The sequence below is a fragment of the Perognathus longimembris genome, chromosome 2 (genome assembly GCF_023159225.1).
Source record: "Perognathus longimembris pacificus isolate PPM17 chromosome 2, ASM2315922v1, whole genome shotgun sequence".
Lineage (NCBI taxonomy): Eukaryota > Metazoa > Chordata > Mammalia > Rodentia > Heteromyidae > Perognathus > Perognathus longimembris.
Window position 1 is genome coordinate 24,813,420 of NC_063162.1, and position 18,462 is coordinate 24,831,881.

The window sequence follows — 18,462 nt, forward strand, 5'->3', positions numbered from 1 at the left end:
ACTTGTCTAGCGTATGCAAAGCCTGGATTCTAACCAGTGCTACACAAAAGGAGAAAGAGAAGGGGAAAGGAAGGAAGAAGAGAAGGAGGGGCAGACAAAGAGAAGAGGAAGAAAAAGAAGAACAAGAAGAGGAGGAGGAAGAAGGAGAAAGAAAAAAGAGGAGGAGAATAAAGTGGAGGGGAGAAAGAAGGGTAAGGTGAAAGAGAGAGAAAGGGAAGAGAAATAAAAACCAGGTTCACTCTCCTTCAAGAAGCCTGTTACTTTGAGAAGATATTCAAACCAGAATACTCAGAATACTTAGGAGGCTGAGATCTGAGGATCATGGTTCAAAAGCCAGCCAGGGCAGGAATGTCCATGAGACTCTTACCTCCAACTAGCCACTAAAAAGCCAGAAATGGGGGGCTGGGTATATGGCCTAGTGGCAAGAGAGCTTGCCTCGTATACATGAGGCCCTGGGTTCGATTCCCCAGCACCACAAATACAGAAAACGGCCAGAAGTGGTGCTGTGGCTCAAGTGGCAGAGTGCTAGCCTTGAGCAAAAGGAAGCCAGGGACAGTGCTCAGGCCCTGAGTCCAAGGCCCAAGACTGGCCAAAAAAAAAAAAAGCCAGAAATGGAGCTGTTGCTCAAGTGTCAGAGCACCAGCCCTGAGAGAAAAAACTAAGGGATAGCACCCAGGCCCTGAGTTTAAACCCCACAACCTACCAACAAAAAAAAGATATGCAGGCAGCAAGAGCAAACACCGGTGAAGGAGGAGAGAAATGTACACAAGTAGTTTTCCTGAAACTTGAATTCTGTGGAATTATGGTCTGTTGTGAAAAATGTCCCATGGTTTTTAAAAAGTGTAGATATTACTTATCCACTTAATAGAGTACTTCCAGGTGTTTTTTATGTTACTGTGCAATTTAAAATTCAAGAGACTAGAGTACATATATTCCAAGCTTAGCTGATTCTTTTCTTAATGCTACTCTAACATCAGTCAGTAGAATATAGTTAATTTAAATCTTTGTGCTTTCCAAGATTCTCTGATTTTTTTTTTTTTTTTTTTTGCCAGTCCTGGCAACTGGACTCAGAGTGTGAGCATTGTCCCTGGCTTCTTTGTGCTCAAGGCTAGTACTCTGCCACTTGAGCCACAGTGCCACTTCTGGCCTTTTCTATATATGTGGTGCTGAGGAATCGAACTCAGGGCTTCGTGTATATGAGGCAAGTACTCTTGCCATTAGGCCATATTACCAGCCCCTCCTCTGATCTTATGTGACCTAAATCTGACCATTTTGAGTGTTTCTATACTATAAGGACACTCATTCTCACCCTTTTCTTTAAGATATAAACTAACCTCTTACCCGAGAGCTAGAACTATCCATGGGACAGTCATATTTAATCAGCCAGTTGTCATTTCCTCGATCTGTGAACAGAAATTTAAAGTTAGTAGAAATAACCAGAGTGACTCAATTTTAGTAATGGTAAGCTAGGTAATTTGAGCACCTTTTAATGAGAACAACTACAAAAACTGGGAAACTGACAATTTTAACAAAACCACAAGAATTGAAGAGTTGTGATCTAGGCCACAGGATTCACAGTACTTCCTCATGGAATAAATACAAAGAAAACCTCATACAGGTGTATCACAGTAAACTGAAAACCAAAGGAAAGAGAAAGCCTAAAAGGAGCCAGAGAGGCCAGGTGCCAAAGTCTCACACCTATAATTCTAGCTACTTAGGAGGCTGAGATCTGCGGATCATCGTTTAAAGCTTAGACTAGGTAAGAAAATCTGTGAGCCTCATCTCAAATTAACCACTATAAAGCCAGAAAATGGAGCTATGGTTTAAGCAGGAGAAGACAATGAGTTCAAGTCCCAGAAATGGCATAAAAAAGAAAAAAAAAAGCTAGAGAAAAAATTGTCTTCAAGGAGGCAACAATAATACAGACAAATAACAATGCCACAGAAAGCATACAAGTCAATGGAAGACATTTTGTGGTGGTACTGGGGATTGAACTCAAATCCTGAGAGCTGTCCTTAGCTTTTTTAATCCACAGCTCCACTTCTGACTTCAGCACAATCCTGAGATCTCAGCCCCATGAGTAGCTAGGAGTTAAAGGTATGAGCCACCACTGCCAAGCTTACAAGAGCATACTTAAGACAAAACAACAAAAATAATGATCTAACCATTTATCCCAAGAAATTAGAAAATGACAAGCTGATAGGTCTTAATACTATAAGAACAGTTAGGGGGCTGGGAATGTGGCTTAGTTGGTAGAGTGCTTGCCTAGCATTCATGAAGCCCTGGGTTCAGTCCTCAGTACCACATAAACAGAAAAAGCCGAAGTGGCACTATGGCTCAAGTTGTAGAGTGCTTGAGCCTTGAGCAAAAGAAACTCAGGGACAGTGTCCTGGCCAAGTTCAAGACCTAGGACTGGCAAAAAAAAAAAAAAAAAGAACAATTAGAATTGAGCACTTGTAGTCCATGCCTGTAATCTTAGCTACTCAGGAGGCTAAGATATGAGGATCCCAGTTCAAAGCCAACCTGAGCAGGAAAGTCCAGGGGACTCTTATCTTCAGTTAAACACCAAAAGTCAGAAGTGGAACTGTGGTTCAAAGTGGTAGAGCACTAGCTTCAAGCACTAAAGCTCAGGGACAGTACCCAGGCTCTGAGTTCAAGCCCCAGGACCAGCACATGTGCGTGTCCGTGTGTGTGCACACATGCACAGGCACGCATGCGCGCGCGCACACACACACAGACACAGAGAACGACTAGGGATAACGGTGTTTTGGACGAGCCAGGTATGTTCTGTCTGGGACCAGGAAAGAAGTAAGATGTCATGGCCCCAGTCCTAACCACCTCTGGTCCAAACTACACATGGACCTAGCTTAATCTGGAGAAGCATTCTCTGAGACACTCCCAAAATGTGCAGACCCATTCAACATAGGAAAACCTCTTTCTGACTAGGCACTCTAACTCCATGGTTGAGCCAAGTCTGCACAGGGAATGAGACCAGTCCTAGCTGCATACCAGTGTTGCGAATAATGTAGTCCAACACCACCAACCGCTCAAACTGCAGGAGTAGTTGCCGATTAGTGTTCTCAGGGAGAGGTTCTGCTTCAAAACGCCGCAGCCAGTAATCTGCATCTTTATAGCCTTCAACAAAGAGCTGGAATGAACCAACCTGCAACCAAGAGGAAGGAACAAAAGCATTTCTCTACAGCCCAAGTCCAAAAAGCTGGTGGGCAAGCCAGGGAACAATTAAGGTACTGTGCAGCTCATCCATTTGGAGAAGAGAAATGTTTCTAAGGTTATCATGGCTTCATTTCTTGTTAAGTAAAAGAGAAAGGGAGGGTGAGAGAAATGATCCATCCAAGTTAAGGAAACTTATGCAAATAGTCCAGAGGAATTAAGTGGAGAATTCTTTCTCAAACCATACGTCTTTGGCAGAAACAAGAAGACTAGAGCCTCTGGGCAAGTTATTTTATTGCCTGTATTAAGGTTTTTATGCACCTTGCTTCCCTACTTGAATGACTATGCCACTAAAACCATCACTTCTGATAAGCCATATCAGTGCAATCTGTACCTTTGGTGGTAGCCCGATGCGGTTAAACCGCTGCCCAACCTTTGGCACTTTCTCTAGGGCAAGCCGCTTGCCCCTGGATTTCACTCGGTCAATGGCACTATAGTTGAAGGTTTCACTGGCCAGGTATACTACCTACAGCAGAAAGAGAGGAGATAAGATATCCAGATTAGAATCAAATTTAAAGTTAGATGCTCATCAATTTTTTCCTCTGCAAGAGCAGAGAAAGAACACGTAATGCAACTTCCTTACATTAAAAGGAATATGGCGGGGGCTGGGAATATGGCCTAGTGGCAAGAGTGCTCACCTCATATACATGAAGCCCTGGGTTCGGGTCCCCAGCACCACATATGTAGAAAATGGCCAGAAGTGGTGCTGTGGCTCAAGTGGCAGAGTGCTAGCCTTGAGCAAAAAAGAAGCCAGGGACATTGCTCAGGCTCTGAGTCCAAGGCCCAGGACTAGCCAAAATAATAATAATAAAAGGAATATGGCTTGTTTGGGCCAGTGGAATATTGTCAAAGTCATATATGTACATCATTTGGAGGTCTACCCCCTAAAAATATCCCATAATCCTTAGCTTATATTTCCCAATCTTGAGTAGCTAGAAATAAAGAGCTCTGAGACCACAGAGCCACATGATGGGGCGGATCCCAATGGCACACTCCTATAACTTTCAGGTACTCAGCAAGTGGAGACAGGAGGACTGAGAGTGAGAGTATGAGGCCAGCCTGGGAACTGTTAGTGAGATACCATGTCAAAACAAAATACAAACTAAAGGACTGGGAGCATGGTTCAAATGGTAGAGTCTGCCCAATATGTAAGAGGCCCTAGTCTTGAGTGCAGCTCCCAGTACCACAAAAATAAAGAAGGGGCAAAGAGAAAAGACAGGAAAGTAGGAATTAGCCTTTCCATTGCTTCTTCAAAGCCAGGGACTTGGTTGCTGATGTTTTGAGTATCTGCCATTTTTGATCCTTCAAGGCAGGTTAACTCAAGTGAATTTGTTATCTCCAAGGAAATCATAGCCTGCCTCATGAACTGCAATTTACAACCACCATTAAAATGGCTTTCCTCAGGCTGAGAATATGGACTAGTGGCAAGAGTGCTTGCCTTGTATACATGAAACCCTAGGTTCGATTCCTCAGCACCACATATATACAAAACGGCCAGAAGTGGTGCTGTGACTCAAGTGGCAGAGTGGGTAGCCTTGAGCAAAAAGAAGCCAGGGACAGTGCTCACTCAGGCCCTGAGTTCAAGACCCAGAACTGGCAAAAAAAAACAAACAAACAAACAAAAAAAAAAAACGGCTTTCCTCAGTTCTTCTTCCATGTGGAAAAAAACTCTTAACTTGAAAGTATCAATTCTATCTCAGGCACAGATGCCACATAAATGATTGCCTCTGTGTTTGAATAACAGCATTTCCTGTGTGGCCTGATACTTTCTGGTCCTTCTAAGTTTCAAACTTGGAATTTTAAGTATTTTCTAGGTCACCATTTCTACATTAAATCTCATAGTTAAGAATAGTAGTAATGATTTCTTCAAGGTGTATTGTGCTCAAAAGTTCCAGCATCATTTAATCCCAAAATTAAAATCCTCAGTTCCCAGGTTCCAAAGAGACTGGCAAAAACCTTCCCATACCACCACCTGTCAGTACTCATCATCACCACTGACAGGCAGAGATTCAGCATCAGTTCCTTTTCTAGTCTCAGCACTTCCTCTTGTCTTGGGAGGCCAGAAACTTCTACATTCTACTCCTGGTGACAACAGGAACAAGGTGCCTCCACACAACTGCCTATGCTGGTTATTTCTGAGACAGGGTCAAACTTCCTGCCTAGGTGTGCCTGAACTGCAATCTGCCTATTTTAGGCTTCCCATTGAAGTTGGAATGACAAGTACACACTACAATGCCTAACTTCTTCTGTTGAGATGGAGTCTTATGGACTTTGCTGCAGCCTGGCCTGGAACTACAATCCTCTTATTCTCAACCTCTCCTGTAGCTAGGATGAAAAACATGCATCACCCACTCAGCCAGGCAGAACTTAAGTCACGATACTGTTCTCAGCCTCTCAAACATGGAAAACTATTGGTATGAACCACCCACACCAGCTTACCAATAATTATTTTGCTCATGAACCTTAGAAGACAATTCTTTCTCAAGAATTGTCTTTCTCATCTTTCCCTTCTCTCCTTCCCCCCTTTCTTCCAGTGTTGACTAGATTCCTAAAATGAAGGTGCAAGGCACTGTAGTAAAAACAGGCATAAGGATGAAGGAAAAAGAGCTTTCCTAAAGCCACTTTGCAAGTTTCTGCCATGAAAATCCTAAATCTCTCAAGCCATACAGCATCTTTTTCTTCTTATCAGACTTATCTGAATCATTCTTCCCAACAAACCATTTTTCCCCTATGAATAATGGAACAATCATCACCTGAAATTTCACAGAAACAACCAGTGAGTGAGAATTAGAACATTACTATTTGAAACTCAACTGTGAGTTTCCATAGTAACAGATGCCCTACTCCTGTCACAAGGATAGAGAGGCAGGGAAGGGAGAAATTCCCCTTACTGATCTCCAGCAACTGAATGTTAAGCTTGAAAAGTTCTGTCTCATCTAAATCTCATGGAAGACAAGTGTTTTTGCTGTTGGTTGACTTTCTGATGTGAAAGATCCTCAGGAATCATTAAGATTCTTGCGGGGGGGGGGGGATGTGCAGGCTTGAACTAAGGGCCTGGGCACTGTCCCTGAAGTTTTTGCTTGACTAGACTCTACCACTTGTGCTAGAACCCCACTTCTGGCTTTATTGGTACTGAATTGGAGATAAGATTCTCAGAAACTTTCCTGCCTGGGCCAGCTTTGAACCAAAAGCCTCATATTTCAGAGTAACTAAGATTATAAATGTGAGCCACCAGTACCCAGCTCTTTAGGTTTTTTGGGTTTTGTTTTTTTTTGCCAGTCCTGGGGCTTGGACTCAGAGCCTGAGCACTGTCCCTGGCCCACCAGCATCCAGCTCATAAAGATTCTTTAACAGGGAGGCTGGGGATATGGCCTAGTGGCAAGAGTGCTTGCCTCATATACATGAAGCCCTGAGTTCAATTCCCCAGCACCATATATACAGAAAACAGCCAGAAGTGGCACTGTGGCTCAAGTGGCAGAGTGCTAGCCTTGAGCAAAAAGAAGCCAGGGACAGTGCTCAGGCCCTGAGTCCAAGTCCCAGGACTGGCAAAAAAAAAAAAAGACTCTTCAACAGGGAAAGAAGAACATCAGAGACAGGGAAAGAAAGGGGTTGTGATGTGACATTAATGATTAGAATAGTGCATAAAAATATAATAAGATAACATGTATGGAGTGTTACACTGTTCATGTCACTAGGCTATGTGACTTACAAGAATCATTTTGTGTAATTGTGATAGTTGCTCTATAAAGTAGAAACTATTTCTATCTCTATTTCTTCAGAGAAGAAACTGAATCTAGAGTTGTTAACTGACTTGCCCATGGGTCATATAAGTATAAAGCTACAGAAGCTAAGTGTGGTGGCTCAATACTTTCAGGAAACTGAAGTAGAAAGATTAAGTTCAGGGGCTGGGAATAAGGCCTAGTGGCAAGAGTGCTTGCCTCGTATACATGAAGGCCTGGTTTCGATTCCTCAGCACCACAAATATAGAAAATGGCCAGAAGTGGTGCTGTGGCTCAACTGGCAGAGTGCTAGCCTTGAGCAAAAAGAAGCCAGGGACAGTGCTCAGGCCCCGAGTTCAAGGCCCAGGACTGGCAAAAAAAAAGAAAAAAAAAGATTAAGTTCAAGGGCAGCTTGAACTACACAGCAAGTTCAAAGTCAGCCTGAACTACATAACAATATTGTCAAAAATAAATAAATAAAAGCTGCAGCGTTAGAATTCAAAGCCAAGCTTTCTGATCCTTAGGTACTACGTACTCCAAAAACACCAGCTGAGTAGGCAGACACAGAGCCAGGAACGCTCAATTATATGCATAGTAAAAGAAGGAAATTACAGAGTAATGATGGAGTATTTCAAAGAGTTTCCAGAGTCTAGGAGGAGCCAAGGAGGAGAATTTCAGGTTAGGCAGGAGACTTAGGAGCATTACTCTACAAGACATTTCAAGTATGCGGTTTAAATATCTGCAGAGCAAAAACCAAAGAGGAAAGGATTCAGCTGTACAAAGCCAGGCAGAAAATGGTTGCCAAACAGGAACTCTAAGACTGATCAAGTACTCTTTCCACAGACCTGAAGTTGGGGAATCTTTGGTATTAGTGTTCATTATTTAATATTCATTCTCTGACTCAACTAGTGCTTAATCAACACTTAATATACATCTAGTATTTTTCTGGTTGCTAAGCACAGAAAAAAATTCTCAAGAAAGATAAGTCTCAAGAAGTGGTCTCTGGAGGCTGATGTCCAAGGATCTCAGTTCAAAGCCAGTCCAGGCAGAAGAGTCCATGAGTTTTTTGTTGTTGGTGGTCATGGGCCTTGAACTCAGGGCCTGAGCTCTGTCCTTAAGCTTTTTCACTCAAGGCTAGTGCTCTACCACTTTCAGCGCCACTTTTAGTCTTCTGGTGGTTAATTGCAGATAAGAGTCCCAGGCTGGTTTTGAACCAAGATCCTCAGATCTCCTCAGCCTCCTGAGTAGCTATGCTTATAGAAGTGAGCCACTAGTGCCTGGCTCTCTGAGACTCTTATCACCAATACATTACGAAAAAAGCCAGAAACAGAGCTATAGCTCAGATGGTAGAGGATCACTAGCCTTGAACAAAAGAAGCTCAGGGACAGTGCCCAGGCTCTGAGTTCAAGCCCCAGGAGTAGCCAAAAAAAAAAAGAGTTTAATAGCAAAGAAGCAGAAATAGTCAAACACCTACTATAATCATACTTTTTTCTACAATACCCAAAACCACAGAAGACAGATTTAGAAGGAAGTCCCATATGGCAATTAATCTCTTTGTCAATAGTGTCTGCTATCTAAACCTTTAAGAAAAATTTCAGACATGGATTTTTAATGTAGAGACAGTGTCCTAGGAGGATCAATGGGTGAACTTTCACTGGTCCATGAACTATTTCCTGAAATTATATGCAAAAAATATTGATGGCAAATATATATATTTTCTCTGGGAATAAGATATTTAGCTTCTATCAGATTTTCTGTTTTGTTTTGTTTTTTTGGCCAGTACTGGGCCTTGGACTCAGGGCCTGAGCACTGTCCCTGGCTTCCTTTTTGCTCAAGGCTAGCACTCTGCCACTTGAGCCACAGCGCCACTTCTGGACGTTTTCTGTATATGTGGTGCTGGGGAATCGAACCCAAGGCCTCATGTATACGAGGCGAGCTCTCTCGCCACTAGGCCATATCCCCAGCCCCTCTATCAGATTTTCAAAGGGAGTTAAGACCTAGAGCTAGGAGGATGCTTCAGCAGCCTGAGAGCATCATATCAGACCTTCCACTTAGTAACTACTATGCCTTAGGTAGTCACAAACTCCATAGGCGATGATGTGTCCTGAAGTATTTGCATAGTGACCAGCATTTTCCTTCTCACAACTCTTTTTTTTTTTTTTTTTTTTTTTTGGCCAGTCCTGGGCCTTGGACTCAGGGCCTGAGCACTGTCCCTGGCTTCTTCCCGCTCAAGGCTAGCACTCTGCCACTTGAGCCACAGCGCCGCTTCTGGCCGTTTTCTGTATATGTGGTGCTGGGGAATCGAACCTAGGGCCTCGTGTATCCGAGGCAGGCACTCTTGCCACTAGGCTATATCCCCAGCCCCCTTCTCACAACTCTTAAGAGTTTCATGGAACTTTCATGAAACCCATGAGTATAGAGGTTCTTAAATGAGTGTCAGACAACTCCCTGAAGTTGTATGCAATCAATTATGTATAGCAACACTTTTATGGGGAAGGAGAGTATGGTCCAAACCCTCCACCAAAATATCAACTAAGTCTATAACACATGCCGTATGTGCAAATCCATTCTATGTGTGAATTTTCCTGGATCTGGTATGTCTATTTATTTATTTTTTTTACTGGCTAGGGACTAAACCCAGGGCCTTACGCATGCTAGCAGGTGCTCAACGACAAAGCTATATCCCCAGCCTGGACCTCTATTTTGGTATAGTCACACAGTCTTAAAATTCCACAGTATACAAGGTAGGGAAGAAAGATCTTCCTTGCCAGATCTTGCAGAAGTGCTTTAGCTGACATAAGCTGATCCATTCTATTATACTGTATCTAAAGTCAGGTGTAGTAGTATACACTCCTGTAGTTCTACAGTAAGATCTTCTCTTGGAGGAAACAGAGAAAAAGAGGGAGAGAACCTAATCAGTGGATTGTGCCTATAATCTTAACTACTTGGGAGACTGAGATTAACAGGGTTGTAGTTTTGTTTTGTTTTTTTTTTTGGCCAGTCCTGGGCCTTGGACTCCGGGCCTGAGCACTGTCCCTGGCTTCTTCCTGCTCAAGGCTAGTACTCTACCACTTGAGCCACAGCGTCGCTTCTGGCCGTTTTCTGTATATGTGGTGCTGGGGAATCGAACCTAGGGCCTCGTGTATCCGAGGCAGGCACTCTTGCCACTAGGCTATATCCCCAGCCCAGGGTTGTAGTTTTAAGTCAACCTAGGCATAAATGTCTCCAAAACCTGTTCTTAATCAACAGCTAGTTGTTATGGTGCACACTTATTATCCTAGCTTTGATATGAAGCTTAATGTAGGCAAATCATGGCTCAGGTACATATCTGGGCAGGAAGCAAAACCCTAATAACAAGAAAAATATAACAAGCAGAGAAAAGGGCTAGAGATGTGGCTCAGTAGTAAGAATGCTTGCTTCTTACATGTGAGGCCCTAAATTCAAACTCAGTGATACACACACACACACACACACACACACACACACACACACACACACACACGAAACAAGGAGAAAGGAAGGGAGGAAAAGAAAGAAAGAAAAGAAAGAAGACAACTGCATCTATATCTTGCCTCAGAAGTCCAAGAGAGTAAACTGGTAAAAACAGCTATGTTTTTAACCAGTTTGGATTATCTGGGATCCACAGATCAACATAATCTCATTAGGCAACTGTGAAATTCCTGAACTTTCAAAGTCTACATGTCTGTCCCTCAAAAGATAGCTTTAGTCAGATGTTCAAATCATGAACCTAAAACAGCTATCTCCCCCAAAAGTTTTAAGAACACGAGACTTAAATAGCCCCCACTGAACCCAAAGTCCCACTAATAGTGCTTAAATCTTAAGCAAAACTTTGGCCAAGCACCAAGGCTTTCTGAAAGTGGATCACTGACCTTTGTATGGGGTACAATGTTAAGTTCCAGTTTTTGGTCCACCAGGCTGGCGCCTGCCTCTGAAAGATATCCCTGGTTGAGGACAAGGCAGTCACGGCCAAAGCAGCAGGGACAGCACAACTTCTGCAGCCATTTGGTCCATTTAGGATTAAGATGCCCATATGGCTCTTCATTCTTGGGTTTGAAGACAGCAATGATCTTCTACACAGGTGAAAGAAAAAGAGAATGTTAAAAGTAAGCTGGGGCCTGAAGTATAGCTCAGTGGTAGATCACATGCTTAGCATTTGTGAAGTCCTAGGGTCAATCAATCCTCAGCATGGGCACATGCATGCACACACACAAATCAAGTTAATTAATGTAATCCCAGACTAAGTCAGGAGAAATCTTAAAGGAAATGAGAAGGCACAAGCAGACAATTCCTGTTTACAGTTAGATAATGACTATTTTCTAGCTTGTAAGATACCAGTTCATTTGTGCAATGTAGAGACCCATTGCTAGAAAAAGATCTGGCCAAAGAAGCTGTTAAGTCTCCTCATTCTTCCTTGCTGTTTTGCTCCTCTTCTCCATCTCTCTTCCCTACATAAGTATCTACCTCTAACTCTGTGCTTCAAACCAACTAAACAAATGGATTTGTATATTTTCAGGTAAGATCCAGAAGCCAACTCAATGGTACATCTTGAGTCACAGGCAGCAATCTCATATCAATATAGTACTGATTCCATCCCTCCTTTATACTCATACATTCAGGGCTCCAAAGTGAGGAAGTAACTTACCATGGATTATAATGTTATCTTTCTTTTTGTGTGTGTGTGTAACCCTGTCCCATTTATCCTATAGGACATTTCTTTGTATAGTATGACAAAAAATTAATACCATCAAATTCTAGCTTCTATAGTGCACACATATACAGTATTGCTCTGTATGAACTATGTAAATATTCCGAAAATCAACTGAAAGAACATCAGTATTATGGAATGAAGTTAAGAAACTCCCTCATAGGGGGTGGGGGGAGATTATCTATATCAGTCCTATTGTCCCTATTATCCCTCTTCTTGTGTTTTTACAAACCTTGAAATAAAGGGCGGGGAATATGGCCTAGTGGTAGAGTGCTTGCCTCGTATACATAAAGCCCTGGGTTCGATTCCTCAGCACCACATATATAGAAAAATCCAGAAGTGATGCTGTGGCTCAAGTGGTAGAGTACTAGCTTTGAGCAAAAAGAAGCCAGGGACAGTGCTCACTCAGGCCCTGAGTTCAAGCCCCAGAACTGGCAATAAATAAATAAATAAATAAATAAATAAATAAATAGAAATAAAAAGTTCAGGAAAGACAAACTAGAAAAGTATTCAAAGAGAGAAATCACAGCAGAAGAAAAAATAATCTGCTACCTGGTTTGAATGAAGTTATCTTAAGGAATTCTGAAAGTAAAGGGACATGAGACACCATGAACAATAAAACATTCTTCTCAAGATTGACAATAAGATTCCCCAAAGGTCTCTTGAAATATGAGATGCCTATAAATGATGGTCCTCCCTCCTGAATGCTCTCTTCCACAGTCCATAGCCCTCTAGGGTTGTTTTACATTTATTTCATTCCCTCCAGTTAACACAATGGTAAATCAAAGGAAGAAAATATGCTAAACAAGTGATTCATCTCCATACCATAGGAGTCTCCTCTCCTCCCTCCACAGCCAACTCAAGTTTGTCTGGTTCATAAGACATTTTCCTGTGACTATCACTTCCTGAGTGGCAGATGACAGAAGAGAACATACGCCCATCTGCCACCATGGGGAGATTAGGTCCCAACTCTTAACAGTTGGTGAGTCCTGGGGCTAGTTCCTTCAAATACTCTTGCAAAAATTCAAACTCTCTTCCTCCATCCAAAAAGAATCAATTTTTCTAAAAGACAAACTTACTTATTTACTGGCAAAAATAAAGTGCATATGTTCATCAGTCTTCAGAAGTAGTTTCATATGCAAAGTGATTGGCAAGAGGCATCAGTGTACAGTCATCCTACTTGTTTGGAACCCTGCCTCTAAACATCAAAGCAGCAGCAGCACCAGACTCAAGTAAGAACATGACTGCTGAGTCTACTCCCAACTCTCCAGCCAGAACAGTGACACCACAAGGCAATCTGAAGCATGTCCCAAAGGTTGAGGCACAATGTGGATGGAGTTCAGCAGGCTGGTGCATGGGAGACTAAGGCAGTCCACCTGACTGTTGGAGCTGGAAGAATACCAGGGCTAGAGCTTAAATCCACTCAAAGAAAGAAGAATTTGAGGGCCAAGACTGCAGCCAAGCATGCCTTATAGACTGAACTTACACACTTTCAATTTCTTTCTACCACAAGGAAAGCATCTCATTGACTTTTTCTTTTTTTGGTGGTACTCTGTTAAAACTAAAGGTCTTACATTTGCTAGGCAGGCTCTTGAATGTTCACCATTTGAATATGCCCCCAGGCCCTTATTGACTATTAAAGGCACTAGAAATTATAGGTTTATCAGTCACACAGGGGTTTCACTAAAGAATACTGGTGGGGCTGGATAAGTGAGAAAATGGTGTAGGGAAAGAGGGCTTGCAGAGGAATGGAGAGACACATGTCTTTAAGTGTAGACCTCAGTTCAAGTCAGTTCTGTTAACATTTGCTCAGGACTCAGTTTGTGCAACTATGCAGGGGGGTTTCTTAGACATATAGCAGCTTCTAAGCTGGGCAAGGAAGTTCAAGCCTGTAAGTCCTAGCTGCTTGGGAGGTGAACATGAAGAGATCAAAACTCGAGGCCAGCCCAAGTAAAAGAAAAGTTTGAGAGCCTCTATCTCAACTAATGACTAGACACGTGGCATGTTTGTCATCTCAGCAACAGAAAAAGCAAAATGGCTGGGCACTGGTTGTGGCTGTCAACTCCAGCAACAGAGAGAAACTTGTAGAGGAAATCAAGCCTAAACTAGCCAAGGCATTAAAAAGTCAGGCCCCCGCAGGGCTGGGGATATGGCCTAGTGGCAAGAGAGCTTGCCTCGTATACATGAGGCCCTGGGTTCGATTCCCCAGCACCACATATACAGAAAACGGCTGTGGCTCAAGTGGCAGAGTGCTAGCCTTGAGCAAAAAGAAGCCAGGGACAGTGCTCAGGCCCTGAGTCCAAGGCCCAGCACTGGCCAAAAAAAAAAAAAAAAAAAAAAAAGTCAGGCCCCGGCTGGGATCGTGACTTAGAGGTGGAGTACTTGCCTAGCATACACAAAGCCAGAGACAGTGCTCAGGCCCTGAGTCCAAGTCTCAGGGCTTGCAAAAAAAAAAGGTAAGACCCTACCTTGAAAATAACTAATGGATAAAGGGTCTGGAGTCATGGCTCAAGTGGTACAGTGCCTGCCTAGCAAGCACAGTTGAATTCATATCCCACTACTGCCAAAAAAAATAAAAACAAAACAATAACAAAGCCTCTGGCCTAATTATGTTCATTTCATACAATCAACTGTTACTCAATCACCAAAGATGCTCTCCTCATTCACAGAGAAAAAATTCTAAAACACCCACCAGTATTCAGCTGAGAAATAAAACACTTTTTTTTTTCCTCTCACCATCTCTCTTCTTTAATAAACTGTCAATTTCTTTAGTACTCTAGGAGAAAGTTTCATTTTGGGCCAACATTAAAAAAAAAAAAAACTTTCCTTAACATCTATTTATTAATCTCTGCTTAACAAAGGGGGAAGGGAAAATCGCTCAGGTAGTAGCAGTCCATGCATTCAGAGAGAGAAACAGAACTGCACAAGAAAGTAAGAACTGAACAGTGGCTGATATGTAGAGCCCACAGTCAATTACTGGAACCTGAAAGCAAAACAAATTGGGCAGGTGTGACTGTATATACCTATAATCTTAGCAGTAGAATCTCAAATTAAGAAAGGAAGGACGGAAGGAAGCAAGCCAGAAATTGGTGGTTCATACTTATAATCCTAGCTACTCAGGAGGCTGAGATCTGAGGATTGCAGTTCAAAGCCAGCCCAGGTAGGAAAATCCATGAGACTTTTTTTTTTTAATTATCAGTAGTGGGGTTTGAACTCTGGGCCTGGGCTCTGTCCCTGAGCTCTTCAGCTCAAGGCTAGCACTCTACCACTAGAGCCACATCTGGTTTTCTGGTAGTTAATTGGAGATCAGAGTTTCATAGACTTTCCCATCTGGGCTGGCTCTGAACCGTGATCCTCAGATCTCAGCCTCTTGAGTAGCTAGGATTACAGGCATGAGCCATCAGCACCCAAGGGCCTGGCTAAAAACACGTTTTTTTTGGCCATTCTTGGTGCTTGAACTCAGGGCCTGGGTACTGTCCCTGAGTTTCTTTTTTTTTTTTAATTACATTTTATTGATAAGGTGATGTAAAGAGAGGGTATAGTTACATAATAAGGTAGTAAGCACATTTCTTATCACATTAGTTACACCCTCCTTCATTTTTCTTTCCCTTCCCCAGTTCAGATAAGCATACATACAATATCCAGTGTACCAGAATCATATACAGTGACCACAGGGAGTACGTCAAAGGAAATTCACCTAGTACATTAAACATAACGACAACAGTAAAATCCTCCTGTTTCCATCTCTTGGAGTTCACCTTGCTTCACCTTGGAGTTCACCTGAGTTTCTTTTGCTCAAGGCTAGCATTCTACCACTTGAGCCACAATGCCACTTCCAGCTTTTTCTGTTTATGTGCTACTGAGGAATTGAACTCAGGGCCTCATAGATGCTAGGCAAGCAGCACTCAACCACTAAGTCACATTCCCAGCCCCTAAGAGACTCTCATCTCCAGCTAGCCTTGAGCACAAATGCTCAGGGGCAGTGCCCAGGCCCTCGGTTTAAGCCCTATGATCACACACACACACACACAAAACATTATTTGGGAACATTATTCACTATTTTTTTTGCCAGTCCTGGGGCTTGGACTCAGGGCCTGAGCACCGTCCCTAGTTTCTTTTTGCTCAAGGCTAGCACTTTGCCACTTGAGCTACAGCACCACTTCTGGCCTTTTCTATATATGTGGTGCTGAGGAATCAAACCCAGGGATTCATGTATACGAGGAAAGCACTCTTGCCACTAGGCCATATTCCCAGCCCATCATTCACTATTTTTTAAGTTTGATAAATATGAAAGCAGATAATTCTCAAACTTTGTGGTCTCAAGATTCCCTTAAATTTTTGCTGGACAGAGTGGCTCATGACTATAATTCCAACCACTTGGAAGCAGAGATCAGGAATTCGAGGTTCGAGGCCAGCTCCAGCAAGTTCGTAAGATCCTACCTCAATCAATAAGCCAGGTGTGGTAGTTTATTCCTAAAATCCAAGCTATATAGAAGACAGCTGTAAGAGGACAAGATGAGAGGGTTATGGTATGGCTAGGGTATAGCTCAAATGGTAAAGAACTTGCCTCATAAGCAAAGGGCCCTGAGTTTAAACCACAGTAACACACATATACACACACACACACACAGAAATTCTTGTTTTGTTGTGTTTTTTGCCAGTCCTGGGCCTTGCACTCAGGGCCTGAGCTCTGTCCCTGGCTTCTTTTTGCTCAAAGCTAGCACTCTGCCACTTGAGCCACAGCGCCTCTTCTGGCTGTTTTTTATATATGTGGTGCTGGGGAATTGAACCCAGGGCTTCATGTATAGGAGGCAAGCACTGTTGCCACTAGGCAATATTCCCAGCTCCCACACACAGAAATTCTTAAAAATTATTAAGAACCCCCAAAAGCTTTATGCAGGTAAAAACTGTTGTCTTAAATTAAAACTGAAATGTTAAAAATGATTTAATTCACTTAAAAAATAAGCCTTCTACACATTAACATAAGTTACACATTTTTATGAAAAATAACTATTTTCAAAAGCCTTCTAGTAGGAAGACTGGCATTGTTTTTTTACATGTTTTCCAATCTCTGTAATGTCTGACTTAATAGAAGACAGCTGTACTCACACAACTTCCTCAGTATTCAATCTGTTTCAATATTACACATCATGTGATCTCCAGGCATCTCCATTCTCCACTCACAAGGAATGAGAGTGACAGAAGCAAATAAAGACTTACAATGATGATGAAAATAACTTACCTCTGAATACCCAAAAGAAACTCCTGGGGCCGCTGGCCCATACCCTAAGAACTGCTATTCTCTGTATTAGAGGCTGGAGGGAAACCGTGGTCCTAAACTTAGCCATTTAGGCAGAGAAGCCTTATTTACATGTTAGCTTTTTCAAAAGCAAAGAATAGGATACTCCAAATATAAAACCCTGAAAGAAGATGGGAGACCAAAATAAAACACAGAGAAAGGGATTTAGTCCATATTTAATTTCCCACCCCAGTGCAACAGGCTCAACCTGCCTAATCCATTAAACCTGTGGCTTGGAAAGATCAGAGAGACAAATGGCACGTATTCTCCTGATGTTCAAATGTTACACTTAAAACACACTGGCATATGACAAATTACACAGAATTCTAGACACCCACATACAGTGAGACCAAAAGAGGACAGTCTTAGAGAATCAAAAGGTGCAATACCCAAACACTTCCTCATATGTATATAAAATAATTACATACTGATACAAACTCCAAAGATATAGAAACAAAAGACTTTGGTCTTAATTTCTTTCTTTTTTTTTTTTGGATGACTGTATTTTTTACTTTATATGGTGTATAGTCACGTGCACATCTGAGGGAGGGTGGGGGGAGGGCACAGAATCAGAGGAGGAACAAAAAAGTGCAGCAGTGGAGCCCACTGGTTACACTGGTCACTGATGGAAGTGAACTCTGCAACCCATGGGTGGAGAGGGGAGGGAGGGAAAGGGAGAGAATGAGGGGACAGATGACACTATGAGAAAGGAAATGTACTTAATACCTGATGTACATAAAGGCAACCCTGCTGTATACCACCTCTAAAATAACAATGAAATAAAAAATAAAACAATATAAAACTTGTGGCTTAGGACAGCTCCCAGATGGTATCAGATGGTAGTTGATTTTTTTTTTAATAAATTTCTTTTTTTTCCTTGCCAATGCTGGGGCTTGAACTCAGCCTGGGCAATGTCCTTGACTTCCTTTGCTCAAGGCTAACACTCTACCACTTGAGCCAAAGTGCCACTTCTGGCTTTTTTTTGAGTAGTTTACTGGAGATAAGACTCTCACCCCAAGTTTAAGCCCCACAACTGACCCCCTCCCAAAGAAAACAAAAACAAAAAGTCTCACAGACTTTCCTGCCCCAGCTTTGACCTGTAATCCTCAGATCTCAGCCTCCTGAGTACGATTACAAGCTTGAGCCACCAGTATCCAGCAATGATGCTTAAAATCTTAAGATCTACATCTGTATAGGATTTATACACTTAATTGTTTCAGCATTTTAGTACAATAATTTTACTCCTTGACCTTATGGTGGCTATCAGTATGCCTCTCAACCAAGTGAAGAATATAACAATTTCTTGAAAGGACCTTGTGGCTGAAAGAAGTCATTCAATATCTGAATATTTGAAAGATGATAAAGACATCATTTTCATGACAAACTGTTGGTAGATAAAGTGTATTTAAAAGTTTGAAAATCACAATCTGAGACATGGGGGCAGTATCTCTGCAGATATACTGTCACTGGCATTTTTATGTAAATAT

General features: G+C 42.2%; 1 protein-coding gene across 1 annotated transcript in view; it reads right to left on the minus strand.

Moving 5' to 3' along the window:
• Pi4k2a (phosphatidylinositol 4-kinase type 2 alpha) overlaps positions 1–18,462 on the minus strand; it is a 37,902-nt gene that overhangs the window by 7,792 nt on the left and 11,648 nt on the right. The window contains exons 2-5 of the mRNA XM_048338530.1: positions 10,841–11,041; positions 3,566–3,697; positions 3,010–3,163; positions 1,342–1,403 (exon numbers count right to left, since the gene is read on the minus strand). Of these exons, the coding sequence (XP_048194487.1) occupies positions 1,342–1,403; positions 3,010–3,163; positions 3,566–3,697; positions 10,841–11,041 (549 nt within the window). The remainder of the gene's footprint in view (positions 1–1,341; positions 1,404–3,009; positions 3,164–3,565; positions 3,698–10,840; positions 11,042–18,462) is intronic.